The 17986-nt window shown below is 41.3% G+C and overlaps 2 protein-coding genes across 2 annotated transcripts in view; both read left to right on the forward strand.

Moving 5' to 3' along the window:
* commd5 (COMM domain containing 5) overlaps window positions 1-5406 on the forward strand; it is a 5819-nt gene extending 413 nt beyond the window's left edge. The window contains exons 2-7 of the mRNA XM_020595515.1: window positions 319-479; window positions 1964-1992; window positions 2092-2142; window positions 2440-2535; window positions 2828-2903; window positions 4697-5406. Of these exons, the coding sequence (XP_020451171.1) occupies window positions 319-479; window positions 1964-1992; window positions 2092-2142; window positions 2440-2535; window positions 2828-2903; window positions 4697-4798 (515 nt within the window). The 3' untranslated portion in view covers window positions 4799-5406. The remainder of the gene's footprint in view (window positions 1-318; window positions 480-1963; window positions 1993-2091; window positions 2143-2439; window positions 2536-2827; window positions 2904-4696) is intronic.
* A 3633-nt stretch (window positions 5407-9039) lies between these two features.
* Window positions 9040-17728, forward strand: LOC109957610 (LON peptidase N-terminal domain and RING finger protein 3). Its single transcript, XM_020595600.1, has 12 exons — window positions 9040-10349; window positions 13230-13348; window positions 13479-13601; window positions 13794-13907; window positions 14009-14201; window positions 14301-14385; window positions 14775-14889; window positions 15250-15371; window positions 15817-15975; window positions 16076-16238; window positions 16416-16565; window positions 17413-17728. The coding sequence occupies exons 1-12, from the start codon at window positions 9650-9652 to the stop codon at window positions 17590-17592; spliced, it is 2223 nt and encodes a 740-aa protein (XP_020451256.1). The 5' UTR covers window positions 9040-9649; the 3' UTR covers window positions 17593-17728.
* Window positions 17729-17986: the final 258 nt, after the last annotated feature.

The raw sequence follows: 17986 nt of genomic DNA on the forward strand, positions 1-17986 counted from the left end.
GTGTGTTCTTGTTTATATAGCAGGTCCCTTCAAATGTAACTAGTGTGTAAGCCACGGACAAGAACATTAAATAAAATTGAACGTTTATTAATTGCCCAGTGGATGCCATCTGGGCGCCGGCAATATTATTGTGAGATTTTTAAAAAAAGCTGAAACAGTGGAATCTGCTAGAGAGTGTTGACCTGCTCAGTGTCCCTGTCTGTGCAGTGCCTGTGTTATAAGGCGATAAAGTCCTTCCACCGAGTCTCAGAACAAGTACTAGCATTTAGAGTAATTGACTAATAAGTAAAATGTGTCTTTGAATTGTTTGTTGTCTAGCTGTGGTCAGCGCCCTGGAGGGGAAGGACTGCAGAGAGGTGATGAAGGCCATAGCAGAGGGCAGTACCATCCCACAGGAGAGGCTCAGTCACATCATATCTGGGATGTACAGACTGCTATCCGAGGCTATTCGCATCCCCACATCGTCACTTAAACAGGAGGTACGTTAATGTTTAACACTGGGAATTATATATTTTGGTGACATACTGACACATAATTAATTTTGTTTATTTAGTTGTACATTTCAGTCTCAGTTGGAAAATTGGCAGCCCAATTGTCCAAATGTGGAACCCTGCTAGATCTTAAAGATAGCAACAACAGACATTTGACATGTAAGAGATGTCCAGGTGTAATTCATAAAATGTATGATGGCTGAATTCCTTTTAGCTGCTTCAGTTTCAGTGACCTGGTAAAGTGCATGCTGTCTCACTGACACTTCTTAACTTTGACACTTGAATAGGACAGACTGGTTTTTAATATTATTAGCAACACATGTGCTTTTAACTACAAAAACTATTTAACAATACATATTTACAGACAGGTGGCAAATTAAAGGAAAAGCCTGAATAAGTGAATGGAGAAACAATGAATGCTGAATGGTACAAATGAGCAGTTAACATCCAGTCATGCTCTGAAGCATGTATAAAAATGCTGAGCAGGCCCAGTTGATTCTGAGTTTAGATCAAGGTGGCAAGAGGAAAGGATCTAAGTGACTGATAGAGAAGTCATTACTGGGGCGCAGACAGCAGGAACGTCAGTCACAAACACTGCGCAACTGGCTAGAATAGTCCATTGACAATTATGAAAGAGAGGGTGGTTGTAGTAGGAGTGCAGTGTATAAGCCCCACAATACAAAGATAAATACTCATTTGAGAGTTCAGTGGTGCAAAAACTATAAGTACTGGTCTACAGATATGTGGAATAAAGTGATATGGTCAGATGAGTGATCCTTCATCATACAGTATTTTCAGCAAATGGGTGAGTGCATGTGTGGAGTACACCAAGAGAACGGTACAGACCTGAATGCTTGACCCCAACTGATCACCTTTATCCTTTGATGAACCATTTCTGTCCTGATGGGACTGGTCTGTTCCAGGATGACAGTGCCCCCATCCACAGGGCACGAGGGGTCACTGAATGATTTGAGTATGAAAATGAAGTGAATCTTATGCTACGGCCTTCATGATCACCAGATCTCAACCCAGTTGAACAACTGTGAAAGATTTTGGAGCGATGTGCCTGTCAGCATTTCCACCATCATCATCAAAACACCACACGAAGGAGCATCTTTTGGATGAATGCTGTCCATCCCTCCAGTAGAGTTCAGAGACTTGGAGAGTTAAGGTGCCCAAGAAGCTGCTCTGGTGGCACGTGGTGACCCAACACCTTACTGAGGCGATTATGTTGGTTTTTTCCTTTAAACTGTCACTTGTCTCTAGTACATACTGTATATTATTAGTATGTAGAATCTACTTTATCTGTCTGATTAGACCTCTTCTCCGATAACTGCACCTGTGTATTGTTATCTAGGAGAAGAAGTTCTGATTTTGTCCTTTTCATAGGCATAGGGTTGTGCATTTAAAAGTGTAAACATTTCTGAATTTTTGTTATAAAAACCTAATGGTTTATTTGTGCCCCTGTTTAGGCCTTCAAAGAAGATCTCAGAGAACTAAGGCAAGGCTCACATCCTCAGTGTTTTGATTTATTGTCAATGCTGCTTACAAGCAAAACAATTTAAATGCTCAATTTGTTGTTTCCCTTTCTATCCATCAGGATACCTGAAGACTTCATCACAGATTTTTCCAGTGTGGTTTTTGGAAATCGGTATGCTGAGTTTAAATTTAGATCATTACACATTTAATCTAATTGTTTTATGTCCCCCCCATGAAGACAGGTCTCCCTTGACCACACTAAATCCAATAAAGAAGACAGAGCTGTTTCATTCTTATTGTGATCCAAACTTGTGTGGTTAGTGTTGTGGGTGGTTGCCATCAGCACAAATGATCTGTTACAGCACACTCTCGGGGATTTGTCCATGAATTTCTGAACAGTTCTCCTGCTATGGATGGCATTCAGATACCATTTGTGATTATTACATTATGATTCTCTTTATATTTTTAGTCGTGCCGCTCTACAGTCAGCAGTCTCCCAGAATGATCCTCGCTTGCCAACAATAGAAGACTTTAAATGGAGGGTGGATGTTGCCATTTCTACAAGGTAATGTACAGAAGCAATATTGTCTCTTGACAAATATACTGATGACTGTCACTGGTGTCATGCCCATATCTGCAAAAGACCCGGGGAACTACACTATGTTAGAATTTGTGACCTCTAAAACGGTCACTAACTAATTAACAGTGCATTTTCAACCAAAACCACTTTATGGGTCTGGTCCTTTTTCTGTTTGTTTGTTGTCAATCCGGGAAGAATTATTTTCTCTTTTTAAAGAAAGAGAGTGTCAGGCTTGGTGTCGCTGTAACAAAGTTGGTGTCTTTCTGCGTCTCTGCAGCTCTTTAGCCAGAGCCCTGCAGCCTTCTGTGCTGATGCAGATGAAACTGTCAGATGGGAGTTTCCACCGCTTTGAGGTACAGTTGACCTGTTTCTTTATACTGCATTCAGAATAAGTTACTTTGAATGTGAATTTATGTACCTAGTTCAAACTAGTAAGTCTAATCCTTTCAGTCACATTCTTGTAGGTGTCGTGTTGAAAGCTGGCTCAGGTAGTTGTTGAAAGAGAGGAGGGTGTTTCTTTCCCCCGGGTGTAGGGGATTACATAAAACTTCACTGGATTTCATTTGGATTTACACAAATCAGGATTAGTTTACACATAGAGTATAAAACTATCCAAACATGTGTGTATGTGTATACACATTCTTAAACTTTCAGGACTTACTGTATATCAGCTACCGCATATTGAGGTGTGGCTGGTATCTTGTGTTTAAATGAGACTTTAATAGATTCTAGTTGCATTATAAAATATCTTTAAGCTTGGCTTTCAGAAAGCTTTATGGTCTTTTAACCTTATGTATGACAAGTGTGAGTTCTGCACTGTACTGTGTATTCCAAGTTTCACTTTGGCCTCTGAGCAGAAACAAGCTGGTCGTTAGCCACTGGGATAATTTAGGCCTGTTTCACCTGTCATGTAATAGGATTACAGCGGAATAATTGAAGAAACCTTTTTAACTACAGCCTAACCTAGAATCTGTTCTTGACTAAGTGCTTCCAATGTGTTTTGAAAGTATTGCTTCTTCATTTGCGGTATCTGCATGTTTCTATTTGTTACACGTTGTATAAGAAAAGGGTCATGACATTGCAAAGAATACAGCTTGCATAATAGAATACAGATTCATACTATATCTTATTTCATTGTAAATTAACTTTTCCTTTAAAAAAAAAAGACTTTTTTCAGTTTGAAGTCTTGACCGTGTGTCGGTTTGTACAAGCCTGTTGGTTCAAATTACGTAGAAAAGACCCAGTCTTCAGTTCACAAATAAGCAAAAAGTGCAGCAACGTGACTTTAAATTCTACAAATGATTGTGGTTTCTCTGTACTAACAATAGCAACCCTGCTGTCTGCACAACCCAGAAACAAGCTTTATAATATTATTATAACACTTAACTTGTATTACAGCCATACAGATGTACTTATTAGAAATAATAATGTTTAGCAATTAATGATTAAGGCAAAATTAGTAGCTCAACTGCAAATTTAATCAATTCAACAAATTAAAGCTATTAACTCAACAGGGGGCGCCATTCTCCTGCAGAGTAAGTCACTGATGTGGACAGTGCAGAGGGGAAGACTTCTATCAGAGCTGCTGTGCACCTAGTGCAGCAGTTACGTAATAAGATTACAGCCAAATTTAGAAGATAAGCAGCAACAACATCCGGCATGCAGATTCTATTGATGGATCTTATCTCTACCTGATATGTGCTTCTCAGGATATGACTAATGGATGTCTTCTGCTGTAATCATAAGAACAGATGCAGAGGTGGCTGCGCCTTCTTTAAGTCTTCTCTTTTAATTATCAGATGTGTTGTGACTAGTAAAGGTACAGGCACACGGTGACTCACATTCTTCTGTTACCTTTAACACAACATGAGAGGAATATGAATTCTGTTAACCTTTTGCTTGTGTATTAGTTTAGAACAGGGTTCTCAAGCTTAATATCCAAAGGTCCAAATCTGATTTCTGTTCAAGGTCAAAGGTCCACAATAATTAGTCCTAAGCAGATGACTTTTATTAAACTTGCTTATAACTTACAAGCAATGTACACTCACCAGCCACTTTATTAGATACACTTGTTTAATTGTATGCAAATCAATGCAACACTTCCACCTTAACATCTGTGAACTGGTGTTACTGTTTTATCGTTCAGGTGCCAGTGTCTAAGTTCCAGGAGCTCCGTTACAACATGGCTCTGATTCTCAAAGAGATGAATGATCTGGAGAAGAGGAGCATTCTCAAAATCCAGGACTGATGTACTATGTTAATAAATCCTACTTGGGCTTTCATTCTTGAGTATTAGTAGAATTTTGTAAATTTACTGCACATACAATGACCTTTATTTTAATAATTTAAAATATATGAAGCATGTTCATATTAATCTGTCATGATGTTATTGATTTGATGGTTTTGCATCCAACATGCCTGAATGTTGACAGCAAGGCTGTGCTGCAGGACCAAAGACAAGACCAACATTTAACAACATATTGTATCACTCATTTTCTTTTGCTGTAAACAGTACATATTAACATTAATGTTTAGTGGTCGGTATATTTGAGACAGCTGCAAATCGTCCACTGTGCTAAAAACCAAACGCAGTCAAGCGTGCTGTCAGACTCTCTAAGTGACTGCTTGGACTGGGTTCATGTGATCTGCTCTGAACATTGTACATGTGCTCCTGAAACATGAGGACAAGTCAAGTTGTTTCTGTTTGTGTTTTTTTTTTACCAGTTCTTCAAACCAGTGACAGAGCAACGGGTTCTAGCACTGTTGTATTAACAAAAAAAAAAGATTTTTAGGTTTTTTGTTTTCTATAACATACACATTTCCATCTCTTAAACCACAATTGTCTAATAAAATATGTTTTTTATTTGCAAATAGCAGTTGATTTGTCACACTGTGTTAAAGAGGTAACAAGTCGTGTCATTTTATAAGGGCTTAACACTTTCACCTGTACAACACCACCACAAACGCATAAAAAGTCAGCACGTGAACAACTAGCTTCACTACACGTGACAGCTGACAAATCCTATTATGAAGTTGTATGAAGAGCTCTCCATCGACAAAACCAAACCAAAAATGTCTGAAAAAAACCCACCTTAACACTGATCAGATCGCCAGGTTTCCTGATTTAAAAGATACTGAAATCTTCATCAACTTGTTGCCTTAAAACATATGACAGTATCTCAGCTACTGGATGATTAGCATGAAATTCTGTGGTGAGTGTGACTGTTCCTCTTCTGCCACCTTGAAGTTAGCATTTGTGGTATGGAGTGAAATGTCTCAAAAAATACTGGATGGTTTGTCATTGAACTTTAGTACAGACATTTTGTTTCCCTCAGACTGAATTATGATACCTTTGGTAACTGTCTCACTTTTCATAGCACCATCATACTGTCAGATCTTCAATTTCTCCTTTAGCTTGTGACTTAAATAAGCTTGATGCAGATTTGCAAATGTTAGCATGCTAAGACACTGCATTAAGAAGTTGAACCTCGTTAATACTTAATTAGCATGTGAGCAAGTCGTTCACAAGGTGGTAACCAGACTTAAAATTGTACTGCATAAGGCAACTTGGATTCTTTCTTAGAGTCACAACACATTTAAACAATACTGTATCTTAGTACTTAAAAAACTGCATGATAAATACCCAAAGAATCCTTAATTTATTGGGGAGACACAAAGCCTGAAAAGAGGATAAAACAAGATACACACAGAAATTCACAAAATGGTGATTTAGTATAAAGCATGTGGTTATTTCTTGGAATAAAAGCATTTTATATCCAGAAATTCAAAGACCAAGTGTGTGAAAAAATGTGGAATGAAATGATTTGGTTAAAATTTAAAGAGAAAAGTTTTTTTTTTGTACTTAATCTTTTTCATCATGGTAAAGAAGGTAGATGCTGTCAGCATCCATGCATAAATTGCCATCTAACTGCATTTTTTTAAGATAAAGGGCTTTATAGTTCACAACAAACCTCTGTTCTTTATTTGGATAAGTAACAGATCAGAGACTTTCTTGCAGAACCAACCAAACACCAGCCTGAATCTCCTTGCTTAGACAATGAGAGAACCTATTCCTAATAATGGTAGAAATTTAATTTGGATGGTGTTGTAGAACTATGGTTCTTCTTACCATTGCTAACTCTGAGAGACGAGACAGTCCAAGTAACTTCAAAACAGTGCTGATTTATTCAAAGGGTCACAGGTAAAATTAACATTACACGCTCAGGTATCTTGCGCCTCCAAACTGCACGCAGGCAGATGTAAGATGAAAGACCCTGAACCCACCAGGCCTATACATTATATCCCTTCGGTTGGGCTAGCCCCATACTACACAGAAACGTCAACCGAGACGTCTCTGTTACCAGCTTTGCAGCTGGTCATAGCAGTAGTCAAAACATGAAGCAAATCAATGTGTGTGTGTCTGTTAGTTAAGTGGTGTGTAGCTAAAAACATTCTCACGACCTCTAGTACATGTCGTGACTTAAACATAAGAACATATTATGGCTAAGGCTACAGTTATACACGTCGTAATAATAATATTAAACACCCTGTCTGCTGACAGTCATCAACTCTTCTCTCTAGTTATCCTTGACCAGATGTACCCTGTAGAAACTGATGAGCATGCCTAAGCATTTAACAGTCTAACTAGACATCCCATCTCCACTAAACATTTCTAATACATAAAGTATCTATCCAATATCTATCTGACTAAAAATACCTAACAATGGTCACACGGCATGTACAGTATTTCAAAACCAGACTTTCACAAGTTCAGACATGATTTGACCTTTCTCTCATGTAACCTAAATTCTCTTGTGGTTTTTATTCTGGTATGTTTATGCATTAATTCCTAAATGAATGCACTAAGATAGGAAGTGTTCACTGCAAAGTGTGATACCTCTGTAGAAGAATACAAGCAGCAGTGGAATCTATCACATGAATATCCATGGTTCCTTCCATATAAGTAGGACAATGTTTTATAATAGCGTCTGATGTCACTTTGAGGATATGTACTGGTCCCAGCGCAGTATTTAATGTCCAGACACTCTGTGCTAGGAGCAATGTCTAGACTGCATTGTTAGCCTATTTAGAAACACAGACAACAAATTTTCTAGGTGTGTAGAAACAAAATGATTTCTGAACATTTTGTCTGTGTGTGGGTGAGTGTGGATGTGGACGTGCTTGTGTAACACTCTGCTAGTGTCCTCATTGGCGTATAAGTCAGTTTGTCAGTCTGTCTCTGTCTGCAGAGGTGAATGCATTATGTCAGGCAGCGTCTGTGTGCGGGATTGAGTTCACAGACTAGACCAGTCGACCTATATTACCAGCACCGCTATTACTGACATGGGCAGTTGTTGAATGGCCTGTAATCCCCACTCACACACAGCAACCCCCTGTAGGAAACAGTGCTTATTTTCAGACTATGGGAAATACTAGCTTCAGGTAATGCTAAAAATACCATGTAGTCCAGTATCAGAGCCATTTGTAGGACAATCCTTTAACCAGCCTCACTGAACTCTGCCCTACTTTCAATTCTAGCCTTATAGCAAGTCAGTGTAACTTCTGCTGAGCACCACTGACACTGTGGCTAAAGCTCACATTTACAGGATAATGGTAAATGCTGCAAGTAGAAAAGTGTCATGAAGTCAAAAACTGACTGGGTATTGTCAGTTACACAGCAATATGTTTTCCTCATTAAATACCATTAACTAACATTAACCACAGTAAGAGCTAGTAAAACACCTGAACTGAGAAAGGATGTGTTTCTGGCTTCAGTGTTTCATGTATAAGAGGAAGAATGTTATTTCTTTTTTTGATAATCTCATTTTAACTATGAACTTAAAAAACTGCTACAAGCAGCAAGTTACGTATAAACTTTACACACGTAAAAAAATGTGTGTGTGACATTATGCAAACACTTCTATGTTGCAATGTCTAGCTGAGCATCAAAGTTCCAGTAAATGACTGTTGTGTGTCACAGTTATCAAACACACTGTGTTCTGTGGCAGTGACACAGTTTGATAAACTTACATGCAGCCAGGTTTATTGCTTTATGTCACCTTGTCTGACGTCGGGCCAGTGACAAGGAGTATTGGATAATAATGATTGAATGGAAAGTTTGTGTAAGAGCTGAACAGGTTTACCTGTTGCCCTGCACCTGCCTTTCTTTATGTAAAGCAGCTTTGACAAAGCAGGAAGCTAGCACTGTTTTCCTTGTGTAAGCAAATGACCTAAAACAAGAAGTACATGCTTGTAAAAGTCCACAGGTTAATTATTGCACCATTAGATTTTTGAGCAGCCACCCCAGGTCAGTCACTTTTATAACCAAATAACTCTTTAATCCCAGACTGCATGAAAAGATATTACTGAAAAGACATGCAGTTACTTAGTGACCCTATGAGGGTGATTTAAAAGTCACTTAATTAAAATAGGCTGACCAGAGGGCTGAAGGTCTGACAGTGGAGGGACTCCCCTTAAAACATACCTTAAAACTGGGGCTTGTTAGGGTGCTGTTCGGGGTTGGGGAGGAAATGGACCACCATACCCCAAGAAACGTCATTTTAGAAGTTTGTTGTTACATATAATTTGTTACATAAATGATGCTACACTTAAAATGGGGGTAAAGACAGCTGAACCTTGCACTAAAATTGTAGATTGCAAATTAAAAGCTTTGTAATATCAATAAAATACATTATGTGGTGTAGTAAACCCTCCAGCTGTACTGACAGTGACCCCCGCCCAGGCTCCCACTTAGCTGTCCCACTTCACACTGGGAACACTGGGACCTCCATGCAGGTCAGACGGGGTCCTGGCTCTTGCCCCGACACTCAACTGTTACATGTCAGATTGTTTTGTAACAGTTTTTCTAAGCTCGTCCAATGAGAACAGCTGGCCGGTGTCACATGACACAACTTTTACATAACTGTTTTTTCCCCCCTCCCCTGCTCCATTGAGGATAATACGAGTGCTTCCTGGGCTCCACTGTGACCGCACAGTGTAGTTAATACTTCCCAGCACAGGGCACAGGCATGAATGGCTGTGGGGGTGTTGAGCAGATAGGCACCTGATGCCGATGGGTTAGCCTTCAAACCTACTGGGCATGGGAACAGAGAGTGAGAGTATGCTGCAGCTTGCAGCGGAGGCTTTCCAGTCGAAAAACTTCGACCTGGCAGCGGACATCTACGAGTGCCAGCTGACGGGTCTCGGAGATCCAGGGAGCCGGCGGGAGTTGATGGTTAAACGGGCTGATGCGCTGGCCTTCGGGGGCAAGTTCACTGAAGCCCTCGATGTGTACCGCCAAGCCTCGGAGATAGAGAGACTGAAACCTGCTCACCTGGCCAACCTCGTAGAGTACCTTTTGGGTAGTATCGGGAGGCAGGACGGGGGAGAGAGTCGGAGCAGTAGCCTGACGAGAGGAGGGGAGGCAGGGGCGGCGGCGGCAGCCGGGTGCCCCGGCATTGGTGCTACAGGTTGCCTGTATGATGGCTTCTCCTGCCGGATATGTATGAGCTTTCTGTTCGAGCCTGTGACTCTGCCGTGCGGACACTGCTTCTGTCAGAAGTGTCTAGAGAGAGAGAGGAAGGAAAAGGAGCGGTCGGTGATGTGTAAAGACTGCAGGGACAGCTCCCCGTTGGCGGACGTCCAGAGTTACCGGGTGAATGTGGTCCTCAGCAACCTGCTGGCCAAGTGGTTCCCGACCCTGCACCGGGCCGGCCGCCTGAGGCGGGAGGGCAACGGACTGTACGCGGAGAAAAAGATGGAAGCTGCCCTGGAGAAATACAACCAAGCCGTAGAGATAGGTAGGACCGTGAACAGCGCACTGTTGTTTTTATGAGAAGCCTTAGTCATTACACAGTGACTTTTGACAACACGGGCTAACTATATAGTTGATGTCAGATTAAAAAGTGTGTGACGAGGCTACGTTTTTGCAGCTTCGTGTTTTCTGTAGCTGTTCAGTCTAATAACGTGTTGGCTACATGCCAGGAAACTTCTCCTGAAACAGTAACGAAATGATCCAACACAGTTTACAAAGTGTGCTAGACACTCGGTGTGACCGTGGCAGTGCACTCTGCAGCAGCCAGCCGCCTCTCTGAGGGCATCCGAGGTCAGACCGGGTTGGATAACAGGGTTATGTAGGCTGGGCTATGGGACCAAACATTGCGTAAGCACGTAACCAACCTCCCGCATTGTGTAACGTCAGACAGTGTTTCAGGCAAATGTGGGTCAAGGATATGATAGCAGGTCACCACCAGATACACAATGCACACAGCGGCTTCATAATGTATAGGCAGAGGTGAACTGTGACCTCCACACAGGCCTTTTCAGATATTAGACATAAGACCAACATTTCTGCTTTCTCTGGATTTAATTTAGAGACAATATTCTGCCAGTAAAGTAAAGTGGAGCAAGTTTAGTGTGTAACAAACTCTGTGGCACAGCTAGTGGGCACAAAGTCTCCTAAGACTGGGATACGTGACCTGTACAGGCAGGTTGTGTTAAACATTAAAACATTCAAAATGTTACATAAGTAAAAGTATTAGTATCAAAACATACAATAAGAAGAAAAAGTAAAAGTACTCATGCAGAATGTCACATTTAAATTATGAATAACATATTGGATTATAATTATTGATGCATTATTGTGTACATGCAGCTGGAAAAGGGGGAGAAGTGTATCTAGTTTATGCTCATAATGTGAATTATTGTTGGGCAACTTGGGAATTTTCCACAAGAGATCAATAAAGTCTTCTGATTTTATTGCATTTTTTAAAATTAATCTCATTCTGAAAAGTTACTAAGGTGAACAAATCAATGTAGTGGAGTAAAAACTACAATATTTGCCTCTAAAATGTAGTGGCATCAAATTATGAAGCCACAGAAAGTGAAAAATAAATAAGTACAGTACAAATCCATCAACATTATACTTAAGTACATTACTTGAGTAAAACCTTCCACCACTGTCCCTGGCTGATAAGTTCACAGCTGATATACGCACAAGTTTGAATTGTGTAACAATTTATCAAATACACCAACATGTCTGTACTAGGGGTTAGACCAGTAGAGCATTTATCTCCCAGCTGCTGCAGTGGAGCAACTCAGACGCCAACAACTGACTTGGTAGTGACCACAGAAATAGCTAGGGATTGTCCTGGGAAGTTTCCAGGTCTGAGTGCACACCAGGATGTTATCCAGAGTGATTTGCATGTTAAGCAAAGGTGTTTTATATAATGATTACCAGAGGGTGACATAAGTGCAGATGCTAGAAGATGGCTGAAAGGCTGCATGATTAACTGTATCATCCTGACTCATTTTTGGTTTCTAAATCCTAAAGGAGTACTTGTCTACATTAACTAAAGCATTTGTGCAAATTAGTTTGTGATCAAAATTTCAGCTAAGTGGAAAAAAGGTGGTAGCACTTGGAGAAGCTGTAGTGTAAATCATCTTATTTATCAACATAGTTTATGGAACTCTCACATAAAATTATCAAGCAAACTGCTTGTAAAAAACAGGAGCTCTAATGATGCTATGCAGCACAGACCTTATTCAAAACATGAGCTGACATTTTGGCAAACACGTGCCTTTAAGCTCTGAGGAAGGCACGTGCTTGCCGAAACGTCAGGTTATAGTTTGGAATAAAGTCTGAGCTGCATACCATCAATAGTACTCCTGTTTTTTTGCAAGCAGTTTGCTTGATAATTTTATGTTTTGCACAGCTTGAGCAGTTGAGCACACCATTGTTAAGTCTGAGCACGCTTGCTACAGCTTTTTTTTTTTTATATTTTATGGAATAATATTCTGTTCCCTTAAATGAGGTCCAGTCCCCTGCACTCTGTTTGAACAGGGATGACTGTGTGTGGTATGTGTGTGCGTGTGTGCATGTGTAATGTGTTTGTTGCCTTGTGTAAATCTCATCCTCAAATGTGGGTATTCACCTCACAACTGGGGTCAAAGCTCTGGTCCCCAGAGGATTAACAAGGCATAGTTTTAGAGTTCACTGTAGAGTTGGATCTGAGTTAGGATTAGACAGATGGCTGTGGCCTGCTCTGGTTATGGTTAAAGTTGGTGCAGGCCTCCAGGGAGTATTGCAAGTCAACACAATGTCCTCTGAGCTATAATTAGTACCGATCTGTGTGTGCTGGTGTGCATGCATGTTCATGGGCTACAAAGCTGCTATGTTTAAATCAAGTACAATGCAATAAGTCCTGTGTTAAACAATGGTTCTTCTGTCCTATTTTTATATTTTTCTGCCAGATATTGCCTGTGCATTATCTTATGCAGATGAGCATCTCAACCTGTAGATCACCCAGTATCTTAACTTATGTAAAATCATCCCTTTTGCTCAAGGCATCACCTGCATTTCCATGACTCTTTTTGTTGCATTGAGTGATTTACTGCATACAGTATGTGTATACAAAAGCCAGTGAAGTGTTTCCTTCTGGCTTTCATAGGGCCGACTCCAACATTTGCATAAGGCTTGGTTACGAAACCTGGAATGTGGGTGACAGAAAAGTAGCTAATATGTTCTGTTCTACTCTGTTTTAACTGATTGTCAGTTAAATATTGTTGGGCTTTAGATCATCAGCCAAGCAAAACAAGTCATATTTCACAGATTAATTGATCATGAAGAACAAAAACAAACTACTATCTGAGTAACTAACTGTGCCTCCTCTCCTCCTCAGCACCCATGGACCACATACTGTTCAGTAATCGCTCCCAAATCCACTCCAGCCTGAAATGCTATGAAAAGGCCCTGAGAGACGCTGAGATGGCCTGCAGACTCATGCCTTACTGGTCAAAGGTGTGGCAAACAAATAGCAGCTTGATTTGTTCACCATAAAAAACAGACCTGTGATAAACAGTTTGTGTAAGTAAAGTAAAACGCTTCCATCTGGTTAGAAAAGTAATATATCCTCCCCCCCCACCTACAGGGTCATGTTCGAAAGGCTCAGGCCCTGGTGTCGTTGGGCAGGACAGAGGAGGCTTTAAGAGAGTACCTGGTCTGTCTGTCCATAGAGCCTGACTGTAGGCTGGCTAAGACTGAGGCTCGCAAGGTAAATCCACTGCAATGATGTAGGGCTCTGCGCCCAGAGATTCATATATATTTTTAACATATTTACTCACTTTCTCCCCTCAAAAGACCTCTTTTGTTATTTACAGGTTTTACTGCATGCCATCCTAAAACTAAAGAAGTACCAGTATAAGCATGCTGAATAAACCTATGTTTGTTTTGTGTCTCCTCTCAGCTCCTCAGTGAGCTCCTGGCACCAGTCACAGATCGGGTCCCTGAACACATCTCGGACTGCTCCAGTATACTGTCTTCCAGAGTACATATCAAAAATATCGGCGCTTGCTTCCAGGTAAACGTGCCCTCACTTCCTCACCACCCCTTCAGTCAGCTTGGTCTAGCTCAAGCGTGATGTTTCATTATCCCCTCCTTCCATCTTTTTCTTTCACTCAGACCCTTAGTCCGAGCTTGTTGTCTTCAGAGTCCAGTCTTGGCTCCACTCCTTGTGCACCCCAGAGGTCAGAGAGCAGTGAGGTCAAGAGGCCAGACCAATGTTTTCTTCTTAAACGAAAACAAAGGAGCACAGAGGAGAAAGCGGAGGAGGGAGGACAGGAGAGGGGCGGCAATCACAAAAGACCCAGATCTGGTGAGCTGCTGGAGGGTGTTACCTGTGCACAGGCATACACTACACTACCTAACAGCAGCATTTGTGTCTTATTTATTGTCTGATATTCATTCCATTCAGAGCCATCAGAGGCAACTGATTCACTGAGTTCAGTGGTTGGTGATGTCCTGGACCCGACAGACCTGGAGTGTTCTCTTTGTATGAGGTGAGACTGACCTTACAGCTTGATTCAGGTCTACAATTTTATTGACAGTCACACACCATGCAATAAATAAGTTAGCAGTTGTGTACAGTTGGCGCTGACGGTTATACAGCTTGTAAGGAAATGATGATATACAGAGTAGTTTTAAGGGCATCCACCTGCAGAACAAAGCCTGTAGGAAAGGAAGGAATAAAAAATAGTTTGTCTTGGCTTGGTTGGCTGTATGGAACCAGACCACACCATCAGGCAGCCTGGTCCAATTACTAGCTTTTTCCAGAGTTTTCCACCACATATTCAAGTCATCTTCAACTGGTTTTATTGATAGTAGAGCTGTGTATATTTTGCACTCTTGTGTCACTGGTTAAAGAGTGTGTGTGTTTGTGTGTTTCCAGACTGTTCTATGAGCCAGTGACGACGCCGTGTGGTCACACTTTCTGTCTTCAGTGTCTGGAGAGATGTCTGGACCACAATCCAAAGTGTCCACTCTGTAAAGAAGAGTTGTCTGAGGTATGGGATCTACTGTGATACTCTCCTGTAGTGTGTTATAACATGTGATACCCAGGCTCTCCCTTTTTTTTAAATCTGCATACTTCACTGTGTGGAACATTTGTATCTGTCAAACTGTGTTTAATTTGGATTCAGTCATGTTGATACCTGATTGCTTAATGAGGTCACTACTGGGCCAGACAGCTCTGACGTGTGGGTCTGGTGCATACCTAGAAAATAGAATCACACACCAAATAAGATAACGTTATGAGACACATATAGAACAGGCCTTAATGTCTCGGTTACTGAAAACTGTGTGAGCCAAGCTCAGCATCTCTTAAGTTTCTGCTACACATTTCTAACAGTGTCTCTCCTCTCCAGTACCTGGTCCAGAGGCAATACTATAAGACAGTATTAATAGAGAACCTGATATCAAAGTATCTTCCCTCTGAGCTCATGGAAAGACAGAAGATCCATCAGGAGGAGATGGCTGAGCTCTCCAAGTAAGTCTTATCTTATTATAGTTTATGGCTTTGACTAACATAACACTCTTTAAGTGAATATCCCTCTGTAGTTGTTGACCTACTGACCTAAAGTAAATAACAAACAGTTCTGACACTGTCACATCAGGCATCAAGTATCACTTTCCTGGGAGCTGACGCGAACTTGTGTCTTTAGAAGAAAACTGCTTTTAAAATGGAGAAAAGCTGATTCACCTTCACAAAACCCTAGTCATTAGTTTTGGTTAATGGTGCTTATGGATGGAGCCCAGCTGTTCTGAAACTGCAGATGTTTTTCTGATCATTTCAAGGACTTCTTTTTCATGTTGGGTTAAAAGTTGAGAATGAATGTTCATTCTTGACCTTGGAAACCAGAAAATGTCATATGTCTTTGTACCATGACTGTTATTCACCACAGTAAACACACTCTTCTTTATTCTCTCTTCAGTCTTAACAAGAATGTGCCTATATTTGTGTGCACCATGGCCTTCCCCACTGTGCCGTGTCCACTCCATATCTTCGAGCCCTGCTACAGACTGATGATTCGCCGTTGCATGGAGACGGGAACCAACTGCTTTGGCATGTGTCTGGGAGACAACCTCAGAGGGTCAGTGCTAGGATAATAACTGTGTGTGCTCAGCCCTGTGTTCAATACGTGAGTGTCAGCGTGTGCTCAGCAAGTGTAATATTGTGTCTCTTACCTCTAGGTTTGCAAACTATGGTTGCCTGTTGGAGATCCGTGATGTGAAGTTCTTCTCGGATGGCCGCTCGGTGGTGGACACCATCGGCAGACGGAGGTTTAAAGTCATCCAGCACAGCGAGAGGGATGGATACAATACAGCTGATATAGAGTACCTGGAAGATGTTAAGGTGTGATGGGAAGAAGTGTGTGGGTGAGAGAGAAAGGAAAGTGAGGACAGGAGGGTGGAGGTGATGAAGAGTAGCTGAGAGACACAGTTATCCAGAGGAGGAAGAGCTGCAATAACTAGAGAATTACTAGAAGATCTTATAACTCAGTTGTGTGTGTGTGTGTGTGTGTGTGTGCAGGTGCAGGGCGAAGCAGAGCGTGAGCTTAAGTTGTTGCACGATGCAGTGTATGACCAGGCCCTGGTTTGGGTCAACTCCCTGAAGGCCGAGCAGAAGGAACGCATTGAAGGACACTTTGGGCCCATGCCTGAGAAGGACTCTGAACCTCAGGTAAAACACACACACACACACACACAGTCATCCCTGTTCCAACATGGAATTTACAAAACCACACCTTTGAAATACACTTTTTTTTATTCTTATTTCTAACCTACTTTGAAATGTGCATTTAATGGTGTGAATTATGAGGCATTTTTGAGAAATCTATCATGATTTTACTGATGAGATATGCAGACATATGTACTTGTTAGTATATTGTGATAAGCAGTATACACCAGAACCTACAATTTTCACATGCTGTTAATTATAAGTCCATCAGGACATAGAAAATAGATAACGTTAAAGGAAAATGCTATTACTTTTGAACATGGGGCAGTTGTTAGAGAAGCAGGCTTGTGACCAGATGGTCGCTGGTTCAATCCCCGGACCAGCAGGATTAAATCTGGGTGGGACAGGTGACAAAAAAACCCCTCATTGACACCACAGTGGTGCCCTTGAGTAACACCCTTCACCCAAACTGCTCCAGCGGGGGTGCTCAGTGGCCACAGGTCAGTCTGTGATTGTACGGGGAAACTTCCAGGTGTGAATTTGTAACCATGTGAATGTGGACACTGTGGCTTCAGTGAACACCTCCTAAAGCTTTCCAAATAAACCTCATAATTTATGCTCATATTATTTCAAACACTTGCTTCTGAATCCATCAAACAATAAACACATATATTAGTCACCAGGATTAGCTAGTTAAGCTAACTGCAATGTGCTGGTTAAGAAAACTAACTGCTTGTTCATCTGCTCAGTCAGAGCAGAGCCACTCTCCTTTCAGGGTTTTCCACTTTCGTGTGTCTTTTAAACCCTCTTACAGTATTACTTACGTTTTTCTGTCTCCGTCTCCCTTCAGGCCAGTCCTAATGGCCCATCTTGGTGTTGGTGGCTACTAGCTGTTCTTCCATTAGAGGCCCGAGCCCAGCTACCCTTCCTGGCCCTCACCTCTCTGAAGAATCGTCTCAGCAGTATCCACAAGGTGCTGCTGTTTATGGCCCAGAGCAGGCACCGGTGGCATGCTCTCCTCAAACATTAACTCACCAGGAAAATGCAGTAACCAACTTCCCCAAACATACCTGACCCCAGAGCAGCAGTTGACCTGTTGTTATTCCTTTTGATGCACAAAGAACTGACATTGATGGTATTGCACTTTTTCTCCAGAAAGTAGCGCTGGATCTCATCTACACATCAACAGCAAATAAAGATAATCTAGATCTGAATAAACAGATATCTTCAATGCACATACATAAAACCAACCTGACACAGACCTGCAGACCTGCGCTCAGAAAGGAGGGCTCTGATTTTCAGTTGATTGTCAGTAAAGTGTACTGACATTCAGCATAAAAAGGGACTAGATTTGGGTTTAAATAAGATCATCAACTTCCGTTATGACATTATAACAGTGCTAATGCGCACAAGCTAAGTAAATG

Source organism: Monopterus albus, unplaced genomic scaffold (assembly GCF_001952655.1).
Source record: "Monopterus albus unplaced genomic scaffold, M_albus_1.0 scaffold27.1, whole genome shotgun sequence".
Taxonomy (NCBI): domain Eukaryota; kingdom Metazoa; phylum Chordata; class Actinopteri; order Synbranchiformes; family Synbranchidae; genus Monopterus; species Monopterus albus.

Excerpts from the sequence above, each read along its gene's own strand:
- LOC109957610 (XM_020595600.1), top strand. The coding sequence starts at position 9,650 with ATGGGAACAGAGAGTGAGAGTATGCTGCAGCTTGCAGCGGAGGCTTTC. Across the intron at positions 13,602-13,793 it reads CTAAGACTGAGGCTCGCAAG|CTCCTCAGTGAGCTCCTGGC; the intron begins GTAAATCCACTG and ends GTCTCCTCTCAG. Across the intron at positions 13,908-14,008 it reads ATATCGGCGCTTGCTTCCAG|ACCCTTAGTCCGAGCTTGTT; the intron begins GTAAACGTGCCC and ends TCTTTCACTCAG.